The sequence below is a fragment of the Notechis scutatus genome, chromosome 3 (assembly GCF_049901735.1).
Source record: "Notechis scutatus isolate UNSWTSFEM ecotype Mainland chromosome 3, rNotScu1.2, whole genome shotgun sequence".
Classification (NCBI taxonomy): domain Eukaryota; kingdom Metazoa; phylum Chordata; class Lepidosauria; order Squamata; family Elapidae; genus Notechis; species Notechis scutatus.
In genome coordinates, this window is record NC_142011.1 from 55,500,528 (window position 1) to 55,513,006 (window position 12,479).

Below are 12,479 nucleotides of genomic sequence, written 5' to 3' on the forward strand. Positions count from 1 at the left end.
CTCTCCCCAAATCCCCTCACAGGGAGAAGAAACTATTCTGCAATTCAACTCAGGCACCCTGACCCTGACCCGCCGGCCCAAACCACAGCCTGAGCCACTCAGCTATCCCATCCTGGAGTGGGAAGACATCAAGTTTGAGGACATGATAGGGGAAGGGAACTTTGGACAAGTCATACGAGCCATGATCAAGAAAGATGGGCTGAGAATGAATGCTGCCATCAAGATGCTGAAAGGTGAGATGACTATCCTGTTTTCCTGAGCATACGGCCTACCCTGAAAGTAAGTCCTAGCTTGACCCCTAAAATAAGACCTAATTAAGATATCACCCACTCCAAAGTGCATGGGTAAAAATTAAGCTAGGGTGGGGATGAGCGGGGTGGAGCTGCTCTACTACTTACCTTTGAACAGTTGTAGCCAGGCCTCACAAACCCTGACACCTGCCTTGCCAGCACATTTCTTGTACAGTCAGCAAGGCTGGCACAGCTTTCCTTGAAGGCTTCTGCAGCTGATAACAAAGTTCCAGATCGATCCAGAGCTCTGTTATCGGATGCAGAGACCTTAGGGAAAAAGCCTTGCCAGCTGCAGAAGAAAAAGTTCCTGAAGGCCTCTGACAGCAAAAAGGAGGCCGGGGCGACGCGCACAAGTGAGGTTCATCAGTGGATGACTTCCCCTGAAAATAAGCCTTTTTGATAGCAAAAAATATAAGACAGGGTCTTATTTTCGGGGAAACACGGTATTAAGGCTATTGGATAACCCTTCCTACTCTAAATGTCTATGGAAATTCTCAGTCATCCAGGTCATGGTTGTCCCAAAGGTGCTTTCTTCAAAAGGCAACTGGACTTTATGGTTTTTCTTTGAAGACATTTCTTCTTAAGCTGAAGAAGCTTCTTGGATGAGAAGCGAACATCTTCAAAGAAAAACCAGAAAGTCCAGTTGCCTCTTGAAAAAGCACCTTTGGGGCCTTCCCTCTCTAGCAGAATGATTAGACCACCCGCTCTGATTCCTGACCTCTTAGCTGGAGGTCATGGGAGAAATGTTAATAACAACAACATAAGTACAAATTCTTCCTATACAATGCAAAATTCTCCTCTAGTAGATAACAGATGCACCTTGCACAGAGAAAGCCACGAGTGCTTGCTCAGAGGACAAATTAAAGGGTATCTGATGCTATAAAATAATCGATATTTAGAATATATTTGCGTCACATAGTTAAATAGATGAAACTAGTTTCATAACAATTCCTCTCCTCAAATCTAAATCTATGTAAGAAACTAGAGAATCATTTAGATAATTATTCATTTACTTATTAACCATTGTTAAATACAGTCCTATTGCACAAAGGGCTTAATAATGATAAAAAAGTAAAGATAAAACAAGCAAAACAGAACAATTACCATAACACTATGAAGAAACAATTCCCTCAAAATTCCCTCAGAACACAAGATTAAAAAGCAAAATCTTCAATATCTCTGCCTAAATGCGGACTATCTATTATTTTCAAAAGACCTTATAGAATAAAACTGCATTTACTGCCTTCCTGAAAGACAGCTGGATAGAGAAAGATCAAACCTTCAGCCTTTTTCAAAAGCTTTAACCTTCATATCTACCACCTAAGAACAGCCACCATCTTCTAAGTCTCTGCTACAGGCAAGAAAGAGACTTTCAAGATCCTAATATGCAAGACTTTCAAGATCCTATTATTATACCCTATATAACAACAGCCTTCACAACTTTAAGATGTGGGAACTTCAGCTCCCAGAATTCTCCAGCTAGTATGCTGGGGGTTGAAATCCACACATCTTGAAGTTGTCAAATTTAAGAAACACTACTCCCATAACAATGGAGTTCCAGTAGTTCAGGAAATATCTGTTTCCTATTCTGGCCTTCCTCAATGACTGACAGTAGTAGGGAAATACATTTGTTTCTTTGCTCTCACAGAATGAGAAGCTTAGGAAGCCACTCAAGCGCAGCTGATTTCATATATTGCATTGTAAAATGTAGACATGTGGATACAACACATGGAGGCAACAAGTCTTCATTCTCATGAATTATTGTAACTAATATTGCCAAAACCTTTCTATTTTGATAGCAGTTCAAGTTCTAGCTCAACCTCCATAGTTAAAAGAAGGTGGAAAATACTCAAAATAAAAAGTCATTGAAAGAATGTCTTCTAGATTAATTTTACCTGGAAAAGAACAGAGTTGTAAAAAATTGGAAAAGCCTACCAATGTAGGATGTGTGTAATAGTTATAAATAAAGGGATGGGGAAAGCATAAGGTTACCCTCTCCCCTTATTATGATCTAGAAGTATTAATTGTACATTAGGTAAAGATATATCAAAGAAAGATTACTTAACTTGTATTTTTATGTTATGCAATTAGTCATAAGATAATACGTATATGTAATACTTTAGACCAACTCAGATAATAGATATGTTGACCTGGCTTAGTTCTGATAATTCTGATACGGAATGGGCTTACCTTCACATTCTGCAAATGAAGATACAAAGATGCATTGCTTGTTGTTTTTGAAGGACATATTCCGACAGCCTTTATTTCATCCCCATTCTACTTTAAACTACCTTAAAGAACCACTTGCAAGTATCTTTATTGAGTAAGTTCAGCAGTGAGCCAAGAGAATAGTACAATTTATGCACTCATATTTTCTGCTGATTCTGAGACAGGAGGAATAGTTGTGACTATTCACACCTGAAGATGCCAGAGGCTATGAGCTGAGAATCTTTTCCACCAAACTTGCAGATTTACGACCACATCTATTTAAAAAAAAAATGGTCCTCTGTTGTAATCCCCATGCTGACTAGCTTTCCCAATTGAGTCTGACAAAATTAGCATCCTCATCTATATTTCAGAATTCGCCTCTGAGAATGATCACCGGGATTTTGCTGGAGAACTTGAAGTTCTTTGCAAGCTGGGGCATCATCCCAATATCATCAACTTGCTGGGAGCCTGTGAGAACAAGGGTGAGTGCCAATGACTCGAGATAAAATAATCCCTGGATTTAGATCAGGAATTGGGAACCATGGCCCTTTGTGACTTTATGACTTTGATGACCTGTGGACTTCAACTCCCAGAATTCCTGAGCCTGCCATGCACAGCCTCAGTCACTCTAAATCACCCTGACAGACTAAGAGAAAGTTAAGAAAATAAGATTATTTTCAATACTTATCATTATTTCCATTTGTCTGCTTTATTTCTCCATGTTGGTTAATAATACTATCTTTGGCTGAAGAGACAAAAATAATAATTTTTTAAAATGCTCTCTTACATAGCCATTAATATTTCTTTCTCTCTTCATCTCTTTTTTTAGTTGTTTTATTAAACATTACAATTAAACAGGTAGAAATCAATATAGACTGAAAATCCATTAGAATAAAAACAGAAAATAGAACAGGCAGAAAAGAGGACAGGAAAGAAAAATGATTTCTCTTTGTTCACATGGTCCTCAGCCCTGCTTTCACAAAGATGCCTTCAGTCCACCATTCTTTCCCCAGAACCCTGATTCAGGAAAACCTGCCTTCTAACCTCTCACAAGGGTGGTTCTCCCAAAATGATGTTACAATATAGACAGTATCAGTACAAACAAGACACTACCTGGGGAAGATCAACTGATTGGCCTAGAATGGCACTGTCCAATATTTAACTGCTATGACAAGGCAGAAGGATGTGTCTACTGAAGCAAATGCCTTCCACACAAGTTCTGTTACATAGAATTGATAGACCAGCAAAGGAAAACAGATTGTCCAAACTGTCTCTCTACAGTGAGGGAATGGCATTAAAACAGCAAATGAATTTTAATGTATACAATTAAATGTGTTAGAGCAAACATGTCTATGCATAGAATTCATGTCCAAACTTTTTATTTCAATAAATAAATTTCTAAGTGATCAGAAGCAATTTGGTTTCAGAAAAAAAACTATCCTGTAATCTGCAACTCTTACACTGCAAAAACATATGGACTACACAACTCGATCAGGGCAAAGCAATAGACGCAATCTACATAGACTTCTGTAAAGCCTTTGGTTCAGTGGTACACGACAAACTACTACTAAAACTAAAATCTTATGATATCTCTGGACACCTACATAACTGGATAGAAGCATTCCTGTCAAACAGACAACAAATGGCCAAAATTGGGAGCGTCCTATCAAATTCTGTACCTGTCAACAGGGGTGTCCCCCAAGGCAGTGTTTTAGGACCAACTCTCTTCATACTCTTCATAAATGGCCTCTGTGATCATATTAAGAGCAACTTCGTTCTCTTCGCTGATGATGTAAAGCTATTCAGTCCCACAGACAATACTGCTACCCTCCAAAAAGACCTTGACTATGTATCAGAATGGTCAATCAAATGGCAACTTCAAATCTCAACAAATAAATGCTCTGTCTTACATATTGGAAGAAAAAAATCAGAAAATAAAATACAAGCTAAATAGTCAAGACCTTGTTGAGGATCCAAACTCTGTCAAGGATCTTGGAGTACCCATCTCTAATGATCTAAGTGCTAGAGCCCACTGTAACTACATAGCCAAAAAGGCATTAAGAGTTGTTAATCTAATCCTACGTAGCTTTTTCTCTGGTAATATCACACTACTAACTAGAGCATACAAAACATTTGCTAGACCAATACTTGAATACAGCTCATCAGTCTAGAACCCATATCATGTATCTGATATTAACACAATTGAAAAAGTCCAGAAATATTTCACAAGAAGAGTTCTCCGCTCCTCTACTCATTGCAGAATACCTTATGCCACCAGACTTGAAACTCTAGACCTAGAAAATCTAGAACTACGCTGCCTTCGGTCCAATCTAAATATAGTATATAAAATCATACATTGCAATGTCCTACCTGCAAATGAATACTTCAGCTTCAATCATAGCAATACAAGAGCACACAATAGATACAAACTCAAGGTTAACCGCACCAAACTTGATTGCAGGAAATACGACTTCAGCAACAGAGTGGTCAATGTCTGGAATACTCTACCTGACTCTGTGGTTTCTTCCCCAAACCCCAAAAACTTTAACCTTAGACTGTCTACTATTGACCTCACCGCTTTCCTAAGAGGTCTGTAGGGGGCGTGCATAAGCGCACCAATCGTGCCTACCGTCCCTGTCCTATTGTTTTTTTTATTTTTCTTATAAGTATCTATCTCATGTATTCAAAACTACATTTATTCTTATACCTGTATCTTGTAAACGATTGACAAATCAAATAAAATGTAAAATGTAAAAACTGTAAAGGTGAAACAATCACAATTACACTGACCACCAGGGAGCAGCACACCATCAGTTAGCATCCCCCCCCTCTCTCCTCTAACAGCATAAAGGAAGATGAACTATATATAAGTACTATCAAAACATAAATATTAAATATGACATAATTTTGTAAATGTTATACAAACTAGTTATGTTGTTTACATATTCAAAGTAAGAAAACAGTGAATATCTTAGGTACAGAAGTTTCAACCCCTTTTAGCCAACACTTTGGCAAAAGTGGCACTTTGCAAACATTTTCTGTCTTTATATTCTGGGTGAGAGGGGAGGGGAAAAGGCAAACAATTGGAAGGGCTTCAAACTTCTCCACCTGCTTATTTTGAATCTGTACACAATTTCAATTTCAATTTATTAGTTTCGGTCATTGACCAGCAAACAGCTGAACACAGATAATCAACTTTGCATAAAGCGATCATGTTTCATTTGGCACCATTTAGTGGTTGGACCACGTTTTGTTCGCTTCCTAATTCTTTGGAATGGAGTGCTGAAACTTTATTTAAGTGTGCTGGGATCTGAGCTGGTTATCAAGAAAAGCAGTGAAGGTTACAGCAATTGGCTCAATCAACCAATCTTTGAGTGGCAGTCAAAGTCTATTCCTATTAGGAAATATTCATAAAAGGATCAACCATACATGTACTATAATATTGCAAGTGTTTGAGATATTGAGATGATACAGTTTGACAGACTTTGGCCTAACCTTCTAGGTTACCTATACATCGCTATTGAATATGCACCCTATGGGAATTTGCTAGACTTCCTACGCAAAAGCCGAGTGCTGGAGACAGATCCTGCCTTTGCCAGAGAGCATGGGACAGCCTCAACCCTCACATCCCAGCAACTCTTGCAGTTTGCATCTGATGTAGCCAAAGGCATGCAATATCTGAGTGAAAAACAGGTCTGTATGCCAAGCAGCCCGACTCTCTGGACTCACTGAACAGTTATTTGCATGTCTAGATTCTGTTTCTGCTGTGTTTCACAAACACAGAATGGTAGACCTGTGACCATTCTAGGGAATGACTTCACAGGACTAGAACAGTACAAGTGTTTTGTTAGAAGAAATGTCCATCTGGGTTCAATTCCAAGTGGGACAAAAGCCCCTGGATACATGGAGAGTGCTTGGAAGGATGGTTTAATGGAGCAGAACCATTAAGCACATGGTCCTGGTGCAGCTGAACACATGAAGTGGAGAGTGAGATATATTTATATCCTCTCTTGGGCTTTGCAAGAAATGTATCCTCTTGATTGTCAGACTCCAAGGTGGCTATGAGGGTGGTCCAGCTAACCTTGTCTGTGTCCCAGGCTTGGTTGAATCTTGCTGGGTGATGATGTAATGAACAGGCTTGTATTCTGAAAGGGTGTTGGGCAATTCCTATTATGGCTTACTGGCTTTGTCCTGGTTTGGATCTTGAGTGAGGGCTAATCCTATCACCCTGGAGCTGAAGGCCTTTTGTCTTGTAGATAGGATGGCTCAGTCTTTCTGGGGCTATTTAAAAAGGTGGGGGCTGATTTCCAAGAGCATGTTTCTCCTTTTCTCATCCAGGGAGGTATAATACTCTGGCTTTTTGATATTTCCTAGAATATTTCATTCTTCTAGGAGAGGTGTGGGTGCTAACTTTCTACAGTTTTCAGAAGGAATTATTGAGAATTTTAAGAGCTAGACGCAACTGGGTATTGTCCTAGTATGAATTAGAACCGAATGTACTAGAATTTTGAATCCCAGATGATCTTGCATTTTCAAAAAAAAATCCTTGAGAAATTTAGATGTGAGATGCACTAAGGAATTCCAGTCCATTCATAGTAGAACTTGTGAGTGTTGTCATTGCCTGTAAAACGGTGGCATTCTCTGCCACTAGCTATATGACTTATTATTGTTTCCTTTTTGCTAGTTTATCCATCGAGACCTGGCTGCCAGAAATATACTGGTTGGTGAAAACTTGACCTCCAAGATTGCTGATTTTGGTTTGTCCCGAGGAGAAGAAGTTTATGTAAAGAAGACAATGGTGAGTTTGGTAGAGAATCACTGCAAAGTGGGAATTAGAGTAACTAGAATATTCCTTGAGAAATACTCTCCCACATTCCGCAGGCTTCTTTTCCAGTTTGAAGAAAAGAGTGTTCCATATCTTTGTCTTTGTTGTCTCTGCTTCTTCCCTTGTTTCTGATTCTTCAAAAATGTTTCAGGGACGTTTACCGGTTCGTTGGATGGCCATTGAATCCTTGAATTACAGTGTATACACAACTAAGAGTGATGTGTGAGTATCATATCCTTTGGGAATAGGGTTCACCTCAGGTTTCAAATGGTAGGCAATGCTCAATCTTCCACAAAATCTTTTGATCCGTTTCTCAGATGACATAATAAGGAAGATAGGTTGTGGCCAAGCATTTCCCACTCACTGTATTATAGGTAGATTGTTCATGCTAGCTAGAACTTGAAGGAGTTGACATCCAGCAAGTTTGTAGATGTTGAAAGACATGTAAACTGACTTACAATTCGTAAACAGAAGATACTGACTTTTTAATATTTTCTTTTCCTTTGTAGATTAAGTAAGGAACCAAAACCAAAATAAACGTAAAAAAACCAACACATTCTATTACTAGGCTAAATGTACTAAAAGCCCACAGTCCACATCCTAACTTATCTTTCTGTTGCAGGTGGTCTTTTGGGGTCCTTTTGTGGGAAATTGTGAGCTTGGGTAAGTTCCTATCTAGTGGGAACAGGTTGGACTTTGTTCCCTCAATTGTCCTGCAATAGTCTGAATCCTACTTGGGCCCCACACTGCTTTGTACAGCTTGTTCTTCTCATAAGTTCCACTTCCTCAGACTTTTTTCTGTGGCAAGAAAACTTCTTTCATTTTGTTTCATATTGTAATCAGCTTAAAACATACATTTTGGAAGCAAGCACAAAGTGTGAACAATCTGAGGATTTTCTTGAGGGAGAAGACAAAGTTTACATAAGTTCCTACGTATCTAGCATCCCATCTCATGCTTGATGTTTTGATATTTTCAACAATGTTGCCCTTTTCAATGGATGGAGACCAAAGATAAGATGGTACTAATATAGAAATAGATAGTTCTGGAAGAAATGGTAGCATTCAGATACCAGCTTTGTTCTGGCAATTAAAGGCTGCTATACATGTGCATTATACCCCCAAATGGGTAAATATGGCATTTTGTCTGGTCTGTCTTTCCCCTTGATAGGAGGGACACCATATTGTGGCATGACGTGTGCAGAGCTTTATGAAAAGTTACCGCAAGGATACCGCATGGAGAAGCCTCTCAATTGTGATGATGAAGTGTAAGTGTAAGAGGCCCTGCTCAAATATCCACTTTCTACATATTTCATTCCCTACCTTCTAATGTACATATATTTAACCATATTCCATTGATGGTAACTGACAGACTAGGACTTGGTTTTCACATGTTCCCATTATTTCATTCTGGTGGAAATGATAAAGAGAACAGAAAACAGACTGCAGGTAGTCCTCAACTTACAACAGTTCATTTAGTGACTGTTCAAAGTTACAATGGCACTGAAAAAAGTGACTTATGATCATTGTTCACGCTTATGACCTTTGTAAGCAGCCACATGATCATGTGATCAAAATTCAGATGCTTGGAAACTGGTTCATACTTATGACCGTTGCTGTGTCCCGGGGTCATGTGATCACCTTTTGCAACCTTTTGACAAGAAGCCAGAGTCAGATTACTAACTTACCATCTGAAGTGATTCATTTAACAATGGTGGCAAAAAGGTCGTAAAATGGGGCAAAACTCACTTAACAAATATCTCACTTGACAAGAGAAATGTTGGACTCAAGTATGGTCGTAAGTCGAAGAGTACCTGTGCTAGCTTTTCAGAATAGACCATCCTGGCATTTCCTCTTCCCTCAATGTTTTGTTGTTGTTGTTTTTAATTCATCATTTCCTCCTTTAGGTATGAATTAATGCGTCAATGCTGGCGGGACCGGCCATATGAACGTCCACCATTTGCTCAGATCTCAGTGCAGCTCATTCGCATGCTAGAAGCTAGGAAGGTATTGATATCCTACTGTGATCTAAACAATTACTGTAACCTCTGGAGTATTTATAATTAGATACCATTGCCCAATGTTACCAATAGAATAGCCAAGGCATTATTTTCATGGCCTTCAGTTGAAAAAGACACAATGTCAACTGTATCTCTCAATTCACTTCAAAATGATGGGATACAGGTAGCCCTTAGAGATATAAACCAATAGGATTATATCAAGCAATTGTCCCAAGGCATGGTATAGAGTTTACTTTTAGCAGTATCTCAGTGTAAGGCTAAATAGTGAGTTACTATTATCATTTAGTCTGTAATCAAAACTAGGAGGAAAATGTAATTTCAAACAAAGGATGAAAAGAAATCTCCCTATTGAGTAGCCTTTAATATGATTCTGTTTCTGTTTGGCAGGCATATGTGAACATGGCATTATTTGAGAACTTCACTTATGCAGGAATTGATGCAACGGCCGAGGAGGCATGAGGACTTAACTTTCAACTTGGCAATAAATATAGCCCAGATAATTGGGACTTTCTTATGTATTTGCCTCATGATGATGTCAACAATTTATCATACAGACTGTGCTGGGCACAGTGTACAGATGGGTGCTGTTAGTTTAGAAGATCCTGCAGGAATCTAACATGTCAACTTTTCCTAGAGCGGAGGAGAATACCTTTGAATGGATTGGTCCAAAATGTGGAGCTTTTGAAAATCAAACTTTAAATGTATTTCCTGTGTAAGAGAGAGGCCCCTCACTCCAAGGGAGAACATTGTCTAAACTGCTCCACCATACTGAGGAAAAAAAATATCAGAAGTTTGGGATCCAGTCAAGGACACCATGATTACAATGCACACCATACAAGAAAGGACAGGCTCACATTATTGCAAAATTCCTTGGACAGTATTACTGAAAAGGTGGAGCAGTTGGCAAACAATGCAATTCCTTCCAGAACCCAATTCTCCAAGGAATAACATCTATCCATAATGATCAGTTTTGTTAGCCCTATTAACTAATTCAGATCAAGAAAGCAACTCCACAGGAACACTCCCTTTTACTTATATAGTTACACCAATTAACTCTTACACCAATTAACTGTTAAAGCTGATTATAGTTACACGAATTAACTGTTAAAGCTGATTAGGATTGGAACAGCTATTTAGCAAATGAAATCGATGTCCATTTAGAATTAGATCACACAGAGCAGGTGGGGCAATTGTGCAGATTAAACTATGTCTTTAGCACTCCTCTTTATTATGACATAATATTGAGAGCTGGCCTACTTTTAGCTTTCTTCCTAGGATATTTTTTTAATAGTTTAAGATACAAAATAGGAAAGAAAAAGAAAAAAATGGAAAATCAATGCATGCATGTAAATGAGTTTTTCTCCACTGTTACGGTTTTGCAGAAATGTAGGTTCATTTCTTTGCTGGCTCTGTCTTCCCACTCTGCATTCTGAACCTTAATGTTGTTTGCTTCAGAACTAGTAGCTGCTGTGAATTCAGAAGTATGCTTTGGACATTGTTATATGGATCTCTTCTTCCTTTCCAAATCTTTTCTTCTGTTCCAAAATTATTTCAAACACCTTTTTCATAAATGAGTTTTTCCTAACAAATTTTGTTTCAAACTCTGGACAAATTATACTTCAAGTATTAAGTCATGCTTCCAAGGGATGATAAATGACACACACCTATTCTAATACAACGAAACCATGAGTCACAGCACCCAAGCCTCTGAATCAAAAAGTAAACTTTTTAACCAACTTAATTATAAGTTTCCTTGGGCTATTTCAGGACAAGCTGATGGAAAAATAGTTAGATTTATTTGCACCAACCTATTTCCTACCTCTTGACTCTGTCTACAAACTTTTTTTTGTATTACCAGCCCCATTTAGAATCAGGTATTTTACTCTGTCAAAACTGAGGAATTTGAGTGGGTTTTTTTTTCACTAGCTACAGATATAAAATCATTATAAAATCATTCAAGATAGTTATAACCTAATTACTCACTATTGTTTGTTATGTGAATTCCCTTTCCATAGAGATGGTCCAAAGTCTATTATCATTCTGGATGTCAAAGTTGCATTCAACCCAGGGTTTTTCGAGCTTGGCAACTGTAAGATGTGGGGACTTCAACTCCCAGAATTCCTCAGCCACGATGGGCTGATTTAAACATATCATGATTGATTCAAGAAATCCTCATGGAGACCATATAGAGCAGAGGTGTCAAACTCACGGCGTCGTCACATGACTTTTTCCCCCTTTCGCTAAACTGGGCATGGGTGTGGCCAGTGTGTGACGCATCCGGCCTAAGGGCCGGGAGTTTGACAACCCTGATATAGAGCATTAAGAAAACTTAATGTTGATATAACTTGTCTTCAAGAAACACATATTAAGAAACAAGTCAAGAAGCAGTTAATAAATAAAAGATTAGAGGAGAAATTTATATCTGCCAGTGTAAAAAACATTAATGGAGTTGTTCTATATATAAAACTCCAATTTAAACCTAAATTACTTTGAATGTGGTAGATTTGTAGCAGTGGAAATTGAATTTAATGGAATAAAATCAATAATAGCTGGTCTTTATGTGCCAAATGATGATTAAAAATAAACTTTTTGAATATCTTATAGATATCTTATGGATCAATTACTATCCTTTTCATATGAAAATTCACTTATTTGGGGGGACTGGAATGAAGTGATTTGCCCATTTTTGGATAGAACATATACCAGAGGGATTAAATCCTCCCAGGATAAATTATCAAAGATATTTTTTTTTGAGATGATGTATAATTTAGCACTAATAGATTCATGGAGATAAAGAAATTGTTCTGCTAGAGAATATACTTTTTTTCAGAATGAAATAAATCTTTTTCAAGGATGGTCATGATATGAATTTCTAAAAATCTTGCAAATAAAATTCTAAAAGTTAATATTTTACCTAAAACTTTTTCTGATTCCCAATCCAGTTCGTTTGGAATTTAGAAAAAAGAGTCTGAGTTATAGATGGAGATTAAATGAATCCATCTTACAAAAGGAAATAATTGTAAAAGACTGTAAAAAGAAATTAAATGAATACTTTGATAATAATCTGGCTAAAGGAACACATTTAATGACTGTTTGGGATGCTAGCAAAACAGTTATGAAAGTGTTGGAAGAAATGTC

At 37.9% G+C, this 12,479-nt stretch overlaps 1 protein-coding gene across 2 annotated transcripts in view; it reads left to right on the forward strand.

Annotated features, from left to right (window-relative positions):
• TIE1 (tyrosine kinase with immunoglobulin like and EGF like domains 1) overlaps positions 1-10,364 on the forward strand; it is a 39,463-nt gene extending 29,099 nt beyond the window's left edge. For both annotated transcript variants that reach the window (XM_026678058.2, XM_026678059.2), the window contains exons 15-23: positions 23-233; positions 2,870-2,980; positions 6,001-6,191; positions 7,183-7,296; positions 7,475-7,545; positions 7,946-7,986; positions 8,492-8,588; positions 9,228-9,327; positions 9,729-10,364. In XM_026678058.2, the coding sequence (XP_026533843.2) occupies positions 23-233; positions 2,870-2,980; positions 6,001-6,191; positions 7,183-7,296; positions 7,475-7,545; positions 7,946-7,986; positions 8,492-8,588; positions 9,228-9,327; positions 9,729-9,800 (1,008 nt within the window). In that variant the 3' untranslated portion in view covers positions 9,801-10,364. The remainder of the gene's footprint in view (positions 1-22; positions 234-2,869; positions 2,981-6,000; positions 6,192-7,182; positions 7,297-7,474; positions 7,546-7,945; positions 7,987-8,491; positions 8,589-9,227; positions 9,328-9,728) is intronic.
• The last annotated feature ends 2,115 nt before the right edge of the window (positions 10,365-12,479 follow it).